The sequence below is a fragment of the Xylocopa sonorina genome, chromosome 7 (genome assembly GCF_050948175.1).
Source record: "Xylocopa sonorina isolate GNS202 chromosome 7, iyXylSono1_principal, whole genome shotgun sequence".
NCBI lineage: Eukaryota > Metazoa > Arthropoda > Insecta > Hymenoptera > Apidae > Xylocopa > Xylocopa sonorina.
In genome coordinates this window covers 4,411,291-4,428,951 of record NC_135199.1, presented here as the reverse complement: position 1 = coordinate 4,428,951, position 17,661 = coordinate 4,411,291, and the positions used below count along the sequence as shown (strand labels likewise).

Here is a 17,661-nt window from a genome sequence, read left to right as displayed (position 1 = left end):
CACCTTGGGAATCCATTTTGTTCCATACCCGACGCTCGGACGCGCGGCAACCCTCGGCCGAGGCGTATTAAATTTTCCTCCGGACGCGAATGTCGGTTCCCGAAACGATTTTTCAGCGCCCCTCCGTTGGACTCCTCGGGAAATTCTGCCCTTAGCTTGTATTCTTCGTTTCGATGCTTGGACGGTTGTTGTGGTTCGTGTTTCCGAAAATGAATCCAACGTAATAGAAAGTTCGATTCGAAATGAGGAAAACTAAAAAAAAAAAAAAAGAGACGCTCGAGACTGGGGTCCGAATCATAATCACGAAGAAATCCTACGGCGGCCATTCGCAACGGTCTCGCGTCTCCTTTTTGTCGAACGCCGTTCGTTAAAATCATTTCTTCGGCTGCTCCGAGCGGGACGGTTCGTCAACAAAGACAGCGGGAGCGGGAATAGCAAACGAAGTGGCGGCGTTGAAAAGCGTCGCGCCGGGGGAGTTTTCGCAGATTGGGACCAGGCGCATGCACGCTTCCCCAGCGATTTCCGGGCGGTGTCGCGTCGGTACTTTCGTCGATCGCGATGGCCGCGCCGATGAACGGAGAGGCGCCTCTCTCTGGCCGTTACGCCCGCGGAAAATAGCAAGTCGGAAGAGGTGGGCACCAGGTCGGTAGCACGCCCTCCTGTCCTCGGCTATTCCGAGTGGCTGCATTTGGCAGCGGTCGACAGGGACGTTTGAGCGATTCGGTTTATTTTCGGGTCAAGTTTTCGCCCGACCGCTTCGCAATCAGCCGCATTGTCCCGGGGACAATACATTTACGGCGGGCAACGCCGAGCCGTTGGAATTCCTCGAATCTCTGCCCGCCAACGATGTACCCGTCGAACGACGTATTTTCCGAAATTCGATTTAACCGACGACCGTCGCGCCGTTTCGTCTCGTTTCATTTCGCTTTATCGATAGGACGTCCAGTCGATTTTCATAGGATTCCGCAATAATTGTCAGGGCAACGTGGAGTCTTTCGTCCACGTGTCTTGTACGTCGATACACACCCTCTTTGGCAGTTTCTCTCAATAACTAACATGGACGTAACAACGTTTGGTAGAAATACGATTTCATTCGCAGGGGTTCTGTTATAATTTGGAAGGTGTGCGAGCACTGGTGAATCGCAGGGGAATGTATCATACGTCGTTGAACGCGCGAAGATTTGTGTTACGGGTAGATACACGGTGCAGATAGGCGATACTGTTATATGACACGGCATAAATTTTATGCCGCCACTTTGCGACAAACCCTCGCGCTCGAAAGTTGAAATTGACAAAGTTGCTGTGTTTTAACATGTATATCGGAACGGAGCACATATTTAGCTACTTAGCTACTTAGTCTCGGGAATCGGATTCAACGGAAGAAAGCATAATCGCAACCTCGATGACTTGTCCGGTAGTTTATCAAGCAGTGAACGTAACGAAAGGCTAGAACACGAACAGAATCGCTGGTTTGTCAGTTGCATCTCGCGCGACCATCGATTTCTCATCCTGTAACATTACTCTTCGCTCGGTCCAACTTCGCGGAATGGAAGTTCGTGCTCATCGAACCCACCTCCCCTGAAATTGAGTCAACTTCCAGGCATCCAGGAACAAAATCGACCATATCGTCACCGCCCCTCTAAACTGATCGTTCCGCAGCTCGTGCCCGAATTTTCTCACTGTCCCATCTCCCGGAGAAATTCCTCAAAGTCGAGGGTGGAAGTTCAATCTCGACCGAGTCAATCCCTTTAGTCGAGGATAGAACGTCGGCCGCGATGAAATTAGAGACACCGGGTATGCGCGCGGTATACGAGGGGCGTCGCGGGCGTCGCGGGCGTCGCGGGGGCACGCAACGCTCTCGGGCTTTGGCGTAAGATGAGGATTTAGTATGTAAGGCACGTGTTCGCATCTGCCTTTATGAGCGTTCTCCCGCGATTCCGACGCCTCGTCCTCGTTCCGGGGCGAGCCCGCCGCGGCGCCGCCGGCGGGACGTTCGAGGGGGGTGGCGGACGGGCTCTGGGTTTCGGGATTAAGGGCGCCGCTGATCATATTATGGCCGGAGATATCTCATTCGCTCCTTATCCGACGGCGGTACGAGCCCGGCTGGTAAACTCCGCTACGTTTGTTCCACATAAATTACAAGGACTTTACCGGGGCACGCGATGTCGCGCGGTGTGCACGCGGCTTTACTGCCTGCCGGGGTTGTCAAACTTCCTATATCGCCGGCGTGGACGGTTTACGAGATGCCCCGGGTAAACGGATTCTAACCCCGTCGAGCGGCCCTGGGCTCAGGCTCGTTCGACGACCTTGTAATTGCTTTTCGGATTATCACCCGACGAACCGAAACTTCCACTCGTTTTTTCGATTAATTCCCGCACGCCTGATTACGACCGCCGCGTCTCTAGCGTCGTTCGAAGAGGGACCTCGACGAGGTTTCGTCGCGTCGACGGGGATGCAAAGCGAGGCTTTACCGGGCTTCGATTACTAAATTACATTGTTCAAGTAGTGAAAGTGTTGGTAGTCCGCTCCGGTAGAGAATATCTTGGTGTTCGTAGCTGTTCGTTAATAATCACGCGATTGGAAAAACCAGACGGGTGTCCGATATTCGATGAACCGGAGAATTGAAAGGAAACCTCAGGACAAGGGATGTAAATCGAGAGTACTCTGTTATCGAAGGGCAGAGTAGTCTGTTACAGTCCTGGCAGAGCCAGTCTACACGGTCTGCTACGCTCAGTTTCCTGCGACAACAAACTTGGCCGAACTTGCAGTCATTGCTTGCTTCATAACCGCACACGGTCGCTACATTGCTTACAGAAGGATCGAGGAAGCTCTAGTCTCTTCCATTTTCCTCAACTTTTTTAATAACACTCGATCAATCCAATCCGCTGAGAGAATTTTCTTGCCGCCAACAAGTTCCTCTATCGGTTGATCAATCTTTAATTAACGCTGATCCGCATGCGACTCGATCGTGGGAGCCAATTGTTATCTTCCATTCATCGAACGCTGCGTCGCGTAACCGTTCTCGAGGCACCAGAAAATCCGCGCGAAACGGGGGAAAAAAAAGGGGTTCGAGGGATGGACGGTCGTTAATCACGAGGGACGACAGGAGTTTTGGAAAATCCGCGAAAACCGGTCCACTGGCTCGAATTTCCCGTTCTCGGACGGCTGTCAATCCTCTTACATGAGCTGTCAGCCGGCTAGGAAACTATATCCGGTAGGTGATACCAGCGCGCGCGTTCGTGCTCGTTCCACCCCCGTGCGCCATTGGGTTACGTTAACTCGGGCCGTTCGCGCGACGTGTCCCGGGGTACGGGCCGGGAATGTCGAGCGAGGAACAGGGCGACGGACGAAATTGGATCCTCGGCTGCCGTGTAAATTGCGTGCGCGGCCGTTTCGCGCCTTGCCGCGGCCGCGTTTTATGGAACGGCCGTCGTCGCCGGCGCGGAGGGCGCGCCCTCGCGCGCGTGCCTTCCTGAAATTTCACTCTCCCCGCGGTAAACGTTCCGTAACCATCCCAAATTGCACGGCTATCAAGCGTTTTCCCGCACTGGGAGGCTGGATAAAGTCGAGACTGTTTAAAGTGCCGCGAAATTCGACTGTTCCGCGCGCGATGGGGACGCAGTGGTTTTTTTCGACGTCGCGTTGTCCCTTGTAGGACGTCGATCAATCGAACGTTCGTCGATGTTGAGAAACGGAGGGATCTTCCCGTCGAAAATAAATACGCACCCCGCTGCAACGATGAACAAAAAGTAAGCGTCCGCGGTGGAGGCAATTCTACGACAAACGCGAAAGTTACTATAAAATAAAGCGCGCCCCGACGTAAACCGAGTTTCCTAATTTCACGCGCTTAACTTAAACCGCAACAATAAACTTCTTTAATTCACCAGACTACGGAGCAGCTTAACAGCGCACGTATACAGATCCCAGACGAAGCGGACGCGATTTTGTAGCCCCACCTGAATCGTAACTGGGTATATCCGTACTACGCGAGACTATCGCGAAGTCGAGTATTCGCAGACGAAACGATCGCGATACGGTTTCTCGCGAGCAGTTACGCGTTTCTTCGATAATACGATCTCTATCGTTCTTCTTTCGTTCGCCTGGAGCACGGAAACTCCCCCACCTCGTCGGGAAGTTTCTTATACCCATAGAAAGTTCTCGCCGGGAAACGATGTTAAACTGGCAAATGATTCGGCAGCTAGTTGCCGAATATATAATGTCCACGATTCACGCCGGATTAATTCCATGCGAGCGAATCGCGATACACCAGCATTACTGCACAAGTCTCGCACCGACTGCAACGAGTGCGTAAGCAGAAGAGAGGATAGCGTCCCTTTTATTTTACGAACTGTTTCTTGATACAGCTTTTTTGTAGCTGAATTTTTATTCGATACCAATATGACACCTGCAAAATATTTTTCTCACATTCAGACTATTTTTGTCGCAAAATTTCAGTACGTACATTTCTTCGCGAAAGGCGTTAAGAGTAAAATGGCATTTTTCTTAACATTACTTCGAACAGAATTCAAAGTTACCTCCTGAAAACAGCCACAGCAAAAGTTCTTTTACAGTCCCAACCATTGCAATCAAAAGCAATTACATTAGACGCGTTCGCCGATTCTAAAGGTAACGCAGAATCGCAGAAACGTGGCCAGCGGAGTTTCTACGTGTAGCCTCGGCAGGGCCACCGACTTCCGCGTAGACCGACAGGGCGGGAACCGGATGGGAGAAGCCAATAGGGAAAAAGGTCGCAGCAATCGGCGGCGATCGGGATTGTTCGCGAGTTACCGAGTTCGAGTCAAGATTAATGTTAACTTCGCCGTAGGAGTTAATAAGTCCGAGGCCGATAAATCCCGCTAACTCCTCGTCTTGCCCCCCCCCCCCCTCCTCCCTGTCTCGCTCACTCTCGCTCTCGCTCGTTTCTCCCTTTTTCTTTCCTCTCATTCCTCTCGTGCCTGCGCGCAGTTGCCCCTGCTCCATTACAGTCCCCCGGCCGTTCGCCTTCGCACCGAACCGCGTCGTAGAGCTTTGAGAAACTCGAAAACTTTGCCGGCGAGAAAAAGCCGGCCGTATCAGCCGTGGCCCCGGCAAGAAGCTCCGTCCCGGCAGTCCTTCCTCGGGATCATTTCCTGCAGGATTCCTCGAGTTCCTTTTTTTACTGCGATTACTTGCGACAAATAGTTTCCCTGTTACGCGGCAGCAACACTGGTTCTCTGCTACTGGCTTCGACGCTGTGCTCTTGCGTTACGTTCAGTCACGCCGTTTTACCTTTTGGTTGATTTGTCGAACTCGTATGAAATATCATTGGGTTATTGTAATTTTCTCGAGAGGATCAGTAGCGCGATCTTTATACTACCGATCGCGTTGCTTCGTATAGAGTTGTTTATGTATAAAAAGAGAGGGAAGGAAAAAAGTGCTCAGTAAGAGTACCAAAATGGCGCAGTCGCGCTCTAGACGCGGGAATGTTAGGGATATATAAATGACAGTGTGGGACAAGTACTTTAAGAGAATTTGTGTGTGGTGAAGTTGTTGTCCCTTTAGTAGCGAGTGCTGGAACATCGCTAGACTAGCATATATTAAAATGCATACTTTGCGTGGTATAGATAAAAAGTGGTGGAACTGTTCCAATTCGAAGGTCACGCAAGCATAACGGAAACGTGTAGAAGAACGATCGTGTAAGAACGGCGATCCGTGACACGGTCAGCTTTCAGGTTCGCTGCGAGAAGAAATAGGACGGAAGCCGGTCGCTAAGGAGGACTCTCTGGAAAAGCCCTGTCAGGGAAGCTGACGTTTAATTTAATAAATGCCGCGCTGTCGTGCTCTTTCTTTTTCCCTTTGCTACCACCGCGGAGGGGCGTTTCCGCGCCATTTCCTCTCGGCGTCGGTAACTGCCATCCCGTTGCCGTGTAAAATTTCTTCGGAAAAACTGCGCGAGACGAAACGAGGCGCGGCTTATTAAAGGGGTTAAAGTCGTACTCGAGAAGTTTCCCGCAAGTTTCGAATTTCTCCCCTGTACCGACACTCGTTTACTGTTCCCGCCGCCGCGAGCTACTTCTTCTTCCTCTTTTGTTTGTTCCCCCGCGAGTAAGTGTGGAGTTATGAGCTCTGATTAATCGTTGACCACTGCCGGGAAGATTTATGTCGTTACTGTATCTTTTTCCGTTGTAATTCGTTTATCGACCTGCTCGGTTGGATCGTGGACACAGCCTCGGAAATTAAACGTTTCTCTCTTTTCTTCTTCTCTCGCGATTGTCTTGCGGGAGTTTCTTTGTGGCACGGTGGTTTTTAAAGTTGACTTTCCGTCGAGTTTCCGAATGATATACATGTGCGGCAGAACTTACCGATTCAGTTAAGCAAAGCTCGCAGTAATAGAATAATAATAGAATAATGTAGTCTAGCCGATCGCGAAATTCGGTGTCAACCAGTTACAGTTTCAATTATCACCGACGCGCGCTTAACACCATCAGCGTCAATTGTTGTCATGGCTAATTGCAGACGACTTAATGTGATTCCCGGGTAGACGGGAATCACGTAAGCGTAACCGTGACGAATGTCATACGATGTAGACTTACGAATGTCGCTCGAATCTCGAGCAAGCGATTTCGCCTCGCTTCGAGCGTTTCTAATCGATTGGAAGGGTAATAAAATTGTAAAAAATGATCATTTTTTAATTAGACGTAATCTGTACTCCGCAAAGTTCTCGATAAAAGAAATCTCCTTTACGCCCAATCCGTGTCTTTATCACTTCGCATTGGCTCCTCCATCGGTTCTCACGGTTTTTACGGCCGACGTCCGTACGTGTGAAACGCCTCGAAACTGATTCGCAGGCAGCACAGGCCCGCGAGGAACGCAGACAAAGAATCGGGGCAAGTATATCGCGCACGTGGGTGCAGTTACGAAGGACGTGAGCGGCCGGGTGCCGGGTAGAAAACTTTCTTCATTTTTCGCCGGCGCTCGATCGGTCCAAAGTTTTCGCTAAAATATCGCGGGAATCAATCGTCAGCGCGAGTGGCTCCGATCGAACGACCTTTTTCACGCTTCCACGCTGTCGTTTCACTTGGGGAAACTAACCAGCCGGCCTCTGGCCTCTCCGATACTTTGTCCCCGGCTCTTTCCGGGCTCCCAAGGAAATTTGAATGTCCGATTAGTTCCCTCGAAGTTCTTGGAACGCGAGTTTCCCGATTTCCGTCACGATAGAAAGTAAAAATCAGACCAGCGATACTATCCCTTGGCGAGTTTCGTATTTTTTAATTGAATCTCCTCGCGGTAATAACTTTTCCTTCGCCAGAAGACCTAGGAACTAAAAACTTGTCTGCTCTACTAATACCTATTAAAGACAAATAACATCTAATTACATCTGGTGTAGATAATTCCAATTTTTCAAGTATTTTAATTTACAACTTTCCGGTTAAATATTGTTCGAGCCGTAAATTTGTTTGGTAACTGGTAATTAGATTCGACGTTGGTTTGTCTCGTCGACAATGGACTGCAGATACCATGGAAGCTAATCAGACAGTTTAAATAACGTTCTCCCCAGATAGGCAGTAGATGCGGGCGATTTTGGTCGGACAGCGTCGAGCTAGGTTCGTGGCTCGTATTAGGGACAGAGATGATTTCGGTGAACCTTAGGTTTAATCGGCTCAGACCATACTACCGTACGACTAATTCTCGTCCGTGTAGCCTTGTATCGACGTTATCGATAAGGCTGATGTATTTAGTAACTCGATCTCGATCATCGCATCTCCGATCTCTGCGCGATAACGCTACGATATACGGGAAGTTGATACTGGACCAACAATTGTACCTTAACGCTTGCTAAATTTCATAATTTAATTACGACAGTTGTATCGTGGAGCCTACTTTTTTTTATTCGATATCATCAATTTACATATAATCATTCGATTACGTAGGCTCGTAAAACGCTGGATGCTTTCTGAAACAAATTCACAGCAATCCGTTCGGTTGTCGCGCCACCTGACGCCTATTGGTTTATTGGGGGTAGAAAGACGAAAGAGAGAGAGAGAGAGAGAGAGAGTAGAAGAAGGAGCAAAAAGGCAGCTCGCGATATATGTGTGCGTTTCGTCTTCGACGCCGCGTACAGAGCGGAGGAAACGGAAAATCGAAAGTGCTTCACCGCCATTTCCGGCGGCCGCACTCTCACGATTGGCGCACCTCGGGCGTTACTGTCGAATGCAAAAAAGGAGAATGAAATATCGCGTCTACGAGCACGACGCGTGAAATTCTTCCCTCTGAAAATAGCGTCGATATATACGAGAGAGAGAGAGTGAGACGAAACCGGTTTGCATATAGTTGTAAATCCTTTCGATTTAGATGGCACCGCGAAAAATAACAATTTTTCCACCCTCGAATTATTCGTTCCTCCAGTTCCATTCGTTTGTTCGCGCCACTTCCGTCTCGCCTCTATTTTCATCAACGCTTGGTAGTTGAATCGCAAAAGCTCTCTGCCACGCGTTGTCGATACGGGACGACAACTCGAGGAGACAAATCATCTCTGAAATTACAGTCCCTCTCTCTCTCTCTCCTTCTCTCTGTCTATCCCACTTCCTTTTCGGGGTGAGTCCGGTGAATCTCGCGCGAACGGAAACACCATTATCCCCTGTGATTCCGCGTCCCGACTTTTGACACACTTTCAAGCTTGTTATAGACGAAAACAGTGTACAGCATAGAGCTGGCTCGGCAGACACTGTCAATTTTTCAGCTTTCCCACGGTTATACCAGTTCCCAGATCATTTTGAAGTTACTGTCCATCCGCGTACGGTCTGATTCGATTTGATAGGTTTCCTCGGAACTGGAGAGGAAAGTTTTTCGTATGTGGGGCAAGCTGGAGTGTTGGGAAAAATTGGAAAATTTCGAAATATCGAGGGATTATGGTCTCGAAGCAGCAAGATGTAGCAACAACAAATCGAGTTTCGACCTTTACTTGGTTCTTCTACTTAAACAGTAGACATTCTCATTCAAGTTCGAGGAAGGTACCTAATTTTCCTTTGGAATCGCATACTTTGAATGTCTCGCAATAACGAATACAGAGACATCAGTGCGGTTTTCGGTTTTTTTCTTGTCGAATGAAAGCTATCCTGTAAACGTAATCATGTGCACGCACGCTGTACGACTGATCGTGGTGCAACCGTGTTATCCGTCGGTTTGTGGGAGTGGCGACACGTGTTTCTCATGTGTGTCAACCCGCAGTCGTTGGCAGAACGCGGAAGGGGGATATCAGCCCGATATCGGGCTGTACGAGTTCTCATAGAGGCGGGCTGCATACATATCGCCGGTTTGGTAGTGCCGTGTGGCACGAAGTACACGAAACCCTTGCGAAACCGAGCCTTCCTCCCTGTTGCCTCTCTACTTCCATCGTAGGAACCTGCTTCACGTCTCCAAACAATTTTTCATTAGCGATGGCGGTTGTGTCCCTACATGGCTGATATTTCCTCGACTTTTCTACTTACATCTGACGCTGCCACTGATTGGAGTAAGAAACGACGATGTAGCCGTGAATAAGCTGATTACTTCTAGAACAAAAAAGTGCATAAAGAGGCCAAAGAGTTGAATAGTTGGTTTGATATGTACAGCAGACTTTTATCTTCTTCAAAATTGGGAATAATTTCATACATATAGCTCCCGTTGGAAGTTGCTGTTTCAAATTCGAGAAATGCGAAACATAATTCTATATTCTACATGTAAGTGAATCATTCACACGGATATATACAGAATTTAGATTGTTTCACTGCATACTGTAATGTAATTAAATTTTACGGTAGCATTGTTCGTTATATAATGCAGATCTTGATGAAATGTTAATTTCAGCGCATGCATACCGAACTGAATTCTAAAATATGCTTCTTCATTCTGTTTTATTTCATCGTAGTTCGTCCTCTTCGAGAGGAAATAGCTCTGCTTCTAACTGCCGTAGATGATTAATGTCCGTTGCACGATAAAATCCATTTAAACCTTTCGGGAATATTCCATTGAATGGAAATTTTTGGGAGCGGCATGGGGATAGTTAAGAAACGTCGAATTAGACGGTTGTTGGGAACGGTTGAACGAGTTCAATTAATTTTAACCACGGCGACGGAAGCTCGTTTTCAGGATGCTGGATAAAATTCGGTGGTCATCGAACCAGCGCAACGAGATGGCGCAACGACGCGCAATTATGCTCGGGTCCTTTTGAATCGCCGACGCGGCGTAATTACGTCGCGGCTGCAACAAGTAATTCCCGAAACGCGACGCTCGTTTGCAAACCGACGAAATTGCACAGAAAAAGAGCAGAGAAAGAGAGAGAGATAGAGACGAGAAAATAAATAAATAAATAAATAAATAAGACAGCAAAGTAAACGGTGAGAATTAAAAACGATATTTCCGTTCCATTGATTTTTGCATTACCCGGTTTCCCTCGTCTGTTACATCCTCGCCTCTTTCCCCGGCCGTTGTTCGAGCGTCGCGTGGAACGTCGCAGATTTAAAATACATTTGTTCGACTCTTGAAAGCAATTTTTCCCCGACGGTGCCCCCTGTACGAGTGTAGATTACCGTAAATGCATATGCGTGATGAATTACTTGACGGAGGACGAGCGATATTTCCGCGTTAATATATTCCCGTCGCAGTGTGCGAACGCGCGCACGCGTTCACGTGCTCTAACGAAAACCGTCTCTCGCTTTAAAAATCCCGCTGCCGTAACGTATATTTAATTAGAAGAATTATTGCGCGGGCGTCGAGCGGCATTTGTTACAATTCGTATCAATGTCGACAGCGTTTCGACTGGACCCGCGCGGCAATAACGCTCGCTTGTAACCTACATTTGTTTCGCTCTGAATTTCTTGCCTCTCCCGCCGTCCGCTGGAAGTTTGTCAGAGCGAGTGGTAAACGTCGACGAATCTTCCGATTCAATTACTCCGCGAACCTTCGCTCCTCTTTCCTAAACACACGTCCCTCGCACCACCCCGATTCTAAACACAGAGGCGGGCGGGCCTTGTGCAGACACTACAAGCTTGGAATTCGTGCTAGAAACTTGTAATTATTTGGGACGTCATACGTGGCTGTGCGGCGTACGCGGAGCATCTTCATTAAAGGACAGGGCCAGGAAAGGATAATTAAAAGTTTCACGAAGGAAGAAGCTTGTACGGCGCAGAGCGGGCGGGTGGGTGTCGCGCGACTCGGCCACCCCGAATTTCCCTGTTATTTGCTCCTCGAAATTGCCCCGTCTATCTTCCTCGTCCCCCGTTCGCGCGGGTCCTCCTCTCCTCCTCGAATTTCGTTGTTCCAGAAACCTCGGATCGGACTGATCCGCGCCTTGAAACGTTAATTACGCTTGTCCGAGGCCGCGACAAAGTCGGGGAAAGGTTGACGTTTGGTCGCAGACGGGTCGTGGTCCTGTGAAGACACTTTGGTGCCATCGATACGCGAATTCGTTACGCATGCAATTTAAAGCCTTTGAGGCGACGATCGACGTTGAACTTGCGCATTTTTGCGAGATCGTTGCTGAGATTCTGCCGAATTGCGAGAGCGATTTACCGAGTTACGATTAAAATTTCGATTTCAATAAGTATATGTTAAAAACCAGGTTTTATTAAATAACGTCACATTTAGAAATTTTCGCAAGCAGTTAAGAATTTGGTTAATGAATTTCGAAACGTCCAAGCAGGGAAGAGAACGCGAGTACGAAATTTTCTACTTTAGGAAACAGTCCTGTTTTGTTGTTAGTAATAACACTTTTGTTACACGTTTTACGTTAATTATAATTAAGCATAACGAATTTATGGAAAAAGTTGAAGTCGCCCATGACCAGAATTGAAGGGTGAAACTGTGGCGCTTATACTCTAGTGGAGGAGCTGTAAAACCGTTGTACACTTCCAACTTGGAATAAGTTTGCAAGCGTACCGAAGCCCCTTGAAGTTCCTCGAAAACGACTTTTACTTTGTTAAGTAGTCAACCGCATTAATTAATTCATTGATCATTTTTCCGTGCGACGCGCACTAATGGTATTACGGTTCCAAGGATTTCATTTAAGCGTGCTTTTTCCTAAATAAAAAAGCAAAATGTTTAACTTTCCTTACACGTACACATCGTGACTAATGTTACTAATAACTAATCCTTTTCTCTTTCCAGACATGTCCTACAAGCCGCAGCGTCCCATTATCGAGGGTGAGTGTTCGCTTCAATGTCCCTCAAACTCTGGCGCTAAAAATACGCTCGCGACCCTTGCACCTAGACCAGCGTAGCTTAAAGTTGACGTCTTTCGCACCTCGGAGAATTAATAGCAGCGGCGGAACGCGGTAGACGTAGTCGAATATCAAAGTAGCTCGAGCCGGCTCGAAAATAGAGAAAAATGGTAAACGACGTAGCAATCGCGTTCTAATAGCTTGTCAGACGATGGAAATTAGTCGGCACGCGATATTTAAGGGCGAGTTATCCTGCAAGTCGACGGACACGAGAGCCCCGTGTCTTTCGATCCGGCACGCGTCTCAATTACACCCGCGATCGTAGCCATCTGGCGAACTTGAAAATCGCGGTATCGTTTCCGTTCCAACGATCACGCCATCGCGAGGCCAGGACGATGATCTCGCCTCGTCGAGCGTAACCCTCGTACACGCGGACGTTGTTTTTCTCGACGCGATCGCGATTATTCTCCTCGCCATCGCGAGGCTGGCAATTTTTCAGTAGTCGAGGCGCGGCAACGGTCAGGCATAAATAGCCGGAATTACGCGGTACGCGATGCCGTTTCGAGGATCGCGGAATTATTGCGTCATTGCGTGAATTGCCGTGAACCGCGTTCATTGTTGAACGTTTCCGCCTTGTTTCTTTTTGTTTTGTGGAAATGGAAATTTCGCGTGAATATTTATAGGAACGCGTACGAACGCACGCGAGAGAGGATACGAACAGAGAGCGGATCGCGATACAAGGATTCGGGTGATCGTGACCGAGTAATTGTTATCCAGAGATTTCCGGCGTTCACGATTCGATCGGCGGGAGTTATCGCTGTTGAAACTTTCGCGTGCAGCCTGTTTCCCTTTCGACGGATTATCGTTACGTTTCGCGAGCGTCGCGACTAGCTTCATTAGGGATCGAATTAATTATCAGCGTGTCGTTCGGACCTCTGATAAAGCTAGTCGTAATGCTTGCGAAATGTCGAGATAATTATATCAAAAGGGCACAGCTCACACGCGAGAGCGTCTACAGTGGCAACGGTATTATTACTACCAAATATCGTGATATTATTTAGTCGCGTTCCGTTCAAATACTATTGCCTGGGAATTTATATTAATACGATCCTGTATACATTTTTGGTTCGCGTGATTGACGAGATATTTCGTTGCGAACACATCGAAATAATAATGTAAAGTGTTCGCGCGTAATGCATGAACGTGACGGCTACCCCGGACGTAGACTGCTTTTTTTTTCTTTTTTTTTCTTTTTCATAAATCAAGATCGTTGCGATTGTTCGATCGCGGGCTTTTTATGCAGCCAGGGCACGTTTATTGTTCGTACTCGATGCACGCTCTTGATCATTATCTTGTGGAACGCTGAAAAGGTTGCACACTTTTACGGAACGCCGATACAAATCATCCTGTCAAATGCGTTATGCGAGGGCTTTTTCAACCTCTCCTCGCGCGCTTCCTCTCATTGTTGCGCGTACCTATTCGCACATACATTATCGGGGAATTTTGCGCAGAATTTTCCGCGATAACGTTTGCGTTTCGCGGTCATTGTAACGCGCAGAACCGCGGGCATAGTACACATTGCTGCATTGACGCTGTATGAATCGCTGACAGGGCAGTATCGTTGTTTAAGTCAATTGCAACTTTTCCATTATGTGTTGGCAGAACGACCGTCGGGTGAAGGAATCCATTCAAAGCTACGAATTTTTATTACTCTATTTTTATCATTTATATAAAAGCAAGTAGGAAGTACGACGCATGAAATTCTGACAAAGCGCGGAGCGAGAGAAAAGGAAACAGAGGTGAATTAAGGAAACCGCAAGGGGATGCTGGCGCCAGCGTTAATTAGAACGAATTTAAATTCACCGAGCGATGATTAGCGTTGGAACGCGATTTAAGTTCGTTTAGTCTGATTCGTCTGCGCCTAATTCCCGGAATTTCGGTCACTTTAAGCAGCGGACTCGTCGTCGAATCGTCGTTATATCGTACCGCCTTAACAGGCGGAGAAATTAGTTGAACCTGTTTCGGGGGCCGCACGGGGGCCGTGTGAAATTTGTAGCGCGGCGAATGTCGATTATCAATTATTAGGGAAGTTCGCCCGGGCGAAGGACGTAGCCGGACGTTGGGCACAGTTATACCATTATTTGAATAGTTCGCCGATACGATCGTTTCGCCGATGCGCACTGCGGATATCCGAAGTTTCAACATCCGGATATTGAATATGGCCAGGCGGAAATTGGGAACATTCCGGATACTTCGGTCGGCGTTACTTCGGGGCAACGTTAGATGTTTCGATGACAACGGGGCCAGGCCCGGCCAATTAGTTTCGAATACCGCGTAAATCAGCCTCGAAGGGTCGTGTACGCCGCGGAATAATTGGAAACGGTCTCGACACGACGGGATTCGAAGCGATGGCCTGTCAAATTCATGCGCCCGAACTGGCTGATTAGCGGGCTGAATAGACCCGGCACCAGAAAGGGAATATTGGAACAGAGGGAACCGAGTTTAACATTTTAAACCCCGGAATTTATCGCGGCGATACCTTCATCGATCTATGTTGTTGTAGAAATAATCAAATAATTTGAAACTGTTCGTTTACACGCCGCGAATAGTAATCGTAGGAAGACAAAATAACGAAAGTTAAGAAGATGTTTTAGATTTACCTGGGAAAAGGGAAATTCGTACGCGAGCGTCTCGCTTCATTTATAGAAAATTCGTGAGACGTATTATGCTACCATGACCGTGTACGGATCGCAAGGCAAGGGCCCTTGACACTGAAGTCCCTGCTAAGAGTATTATTTATATATAGAGCCATGGTTACCGTAAGTCCTCTCTTTCGCGTTTTCGCGCATAGACGTAACATCCGGCATCCACCGGTTGAAGTGTCTTCACGGAATCGTTCAAACGTTCTACGAAGCTTCGCGTTTTCAAGTACATTCCCGTTGGTAAGGAGAACCGCGAATATCTCCCCGTTTTGGAGCTTCAGGGTGGTCCGACGCCGTATCGAATTTACTCCATTTACGAATGGCTTTTCGACGAATCGTTTTTATCGGTAGTCGTAGCTTCGCCTCGTCTCGCGGGATAATAGGAAATATTCGAATAAATAATGCGGCACGCTAACGAGTAGACCCTCCTGCAGCGTTTGCCTCTCCTTCGCGATGGAACAATGTTCGACTGACTTTATTCAGGGCACACGTAGCATTATATGGCGGCCGGTTTCCCTCTAACTCGGTTACGAACGGCCGTTCGCAAATGTATTCATGGTATCGACTCCCTCGGAACTTAATTGAACAAAGGAATTCTTAGGACCGCGGGGAAAAAAAAAGATCCCGCTGAATGGGAATGGGTGGGGCACGGTTTAAGAGGTTTTCGCCGGGATCGTTAGCAAAGTGGTAGGTACTTTGAAACTTTTTATGAGCTCGGGCAATTTTTTTCTGACGAGCTAAAGAACTGGGACTGATCGAATTGCCGAGCTGAGAATTCAATTCGGATCTGGTATTTCTTAAGCGGATTGAATTAAGTCCTCTTGCTGCATAAGTTGGTTTTTCTATATAGAATAACTTTCTGTTTTCTATCCGAGAATAAAGCCTGAGGTCGTTCATTCGAGATAATTTTCAACATAATATAATATTAAATACATGAAAAGATGATGAATTGTAAGGGAACAGGGAGTGCTAGTGATAGTGGATCGTATATGGTCAGGCATTTCACGTTACAGTTACACAAACCTTTAATTTTTATAAATTTAGTTACACATAACGGAGTGATGACTACCCTTTAAATTTATTGAAAATTTATTTGAGAATAATAACGATCGTACACGTTTTCTGAAAATAAATCTCCCTAAATCGTCTCTACGTGTCGCTGCAGTAAAGATTTGTCTGCGCGAGATGTATCGTGCAAGTCGTGCAGCACGGCACAGCCACGCAAGCCGAAAGGTCACCGATATGCTATTTCGTTATCAGTCGAGGGTGCGCCGCGGCGCGATTCGCATCAGTCACATCACTGTCACTCGAATCGGACGCATCTACGATGAATCGTTTGCGTGCGCTCCGTTGTAACGTCGACGTTCTGTGTGCCCTGACTATTGTTTCGCAATTAAACTTTAAATTGCGCTAATAGACTACTGTCGAGGCTGTTTGCCTTTGAACGCCAACGGTGCGCACCGTGTCCGAGTTGTAACGATGTTTTTCACTCAAATAGATACTAGCCTTGCGATCGTATAACTATAATTACTGCACATATGAGTATCGCAATACTTCAAAGAGATTTCTGCGACATTCTGATTGAAATAAATATTTGTTCGGTACTGGTAAATTTTCTCTTTATTAAGTTGATAGTGGACATGATAGCGGACATGAAAATTGTCTTCGCGAGCACAATTTGTAACACGACGAGATAGGTATTAAATATTGGAAACTGTACACAGGTTTGTTAGCAGCGATGCATTTTTAAATACAGTTCCGAAGTGGATACGGGGGTGTATTTAGGTTTCGGGAAGTTTACGAGAGGGTCAAAGGTTGAATGGAGGCTCGATGCAAAGTACGTGGGCACGATAGGTGGGCAATTTGAACTTGCTCGACTATCGGGCGTTGAATGTTGAATGATGATGTGCCTGGCAAGGAGAAGGTATTGGCGCCAAGTGATTTGGTAGTGCCAATCATTGTTAATTTACGGACGAGAAACTTTCCAGTCGGTGAATTATAAACGACGGGAATTTCGGTTTTCGACTATCCTGATCGGGCCAAGGGAATGAATTAAAACGTGGACAAGGAAATTTCAAAGCAAGCCGGTTTCGAATCGTAAAAACGGCGAGTAGATTTCCCCTCGTTCGGTGTATAAAATTTCTCTCGGGATTGTATCGAATAAATTACACACCGTTCAAATTGAAACCGTCGGTAACATGAAAGTTCGCAGCGCGGAAACGCTCATCGTGCCAGCGGAATTTTTCTTTTCCCGTTCAACTTTTATCCGAACGAGATCTTCGTTTAATGCTATCTCGCTATCGGCGATGGAAAAATGTAATTAGTGAATTTCCGTCGGAACGAGTTCCGCCGGTAAAAACGCGAAATAACTAACCGCGGTAATCAGATGCGCTCGCCGCGGTGGATGCGGTTATCTATACCGTTATTTGAAACGGCGAGGAGACGACGAGAGGAAGTTCCATTTATGCTTTATGGCGGGGTCGAGAAAGGGGTTTCCTGAATAGAAGAGGGGAGGGGGCGAAAGGGGGGGATGGGGGCGTGCGAGAACCCGCTCGGTTCCATAGAGATCAGTGGATGAAAAAGGTAGAGTAGAAATTCCGCCAAAAATATTCTACGACAGCGGGTGCAGTTACTATAAATCGCTGCGTCCTCGTGTTCCATTCCCATCCGAGCGGCCGCGCGGTGGTGTGAATGCGAGTAAGGCGTCGGGGTGAAAGAGACAGAGAAAAAGGGGCAAAGGAACGCGGTGGTCGGTCTGGCGAAGGAAAAAAAGGAGTCTAGTC

General features: G+C 47.6%; 1 protein-coding gene across 14 annotated transcripts in view; it reads left to right on the top strand.

Moving 5' to 3' along the window:
* LOC143425434 (agrin) overlaps positions 1-17,661 on the top strand; it is a 371,036-nt gene that overhangs the window by 123,550 nt on the left and 229,825 nt on the right. For 12 of the 14 annotated variants that reach the window (XM_076898200.1, XM_076898199.1, XM_076898197.1 and 9 more), the window contains one exon: positions 12,124-12,159. The exons of the other annotated variants lie outside the window; for them this stretch is intronic. In XM_076898200.1, coding sequence (XP_076754315.1) covers positions 12,124-12,159 — 36 coding nt within the window. The remainder of the gene's footprint in view (positions 1-12,123; positions 12,160-17,661) is intronic. 14 annotated transcript variants of the gene reach the window in all.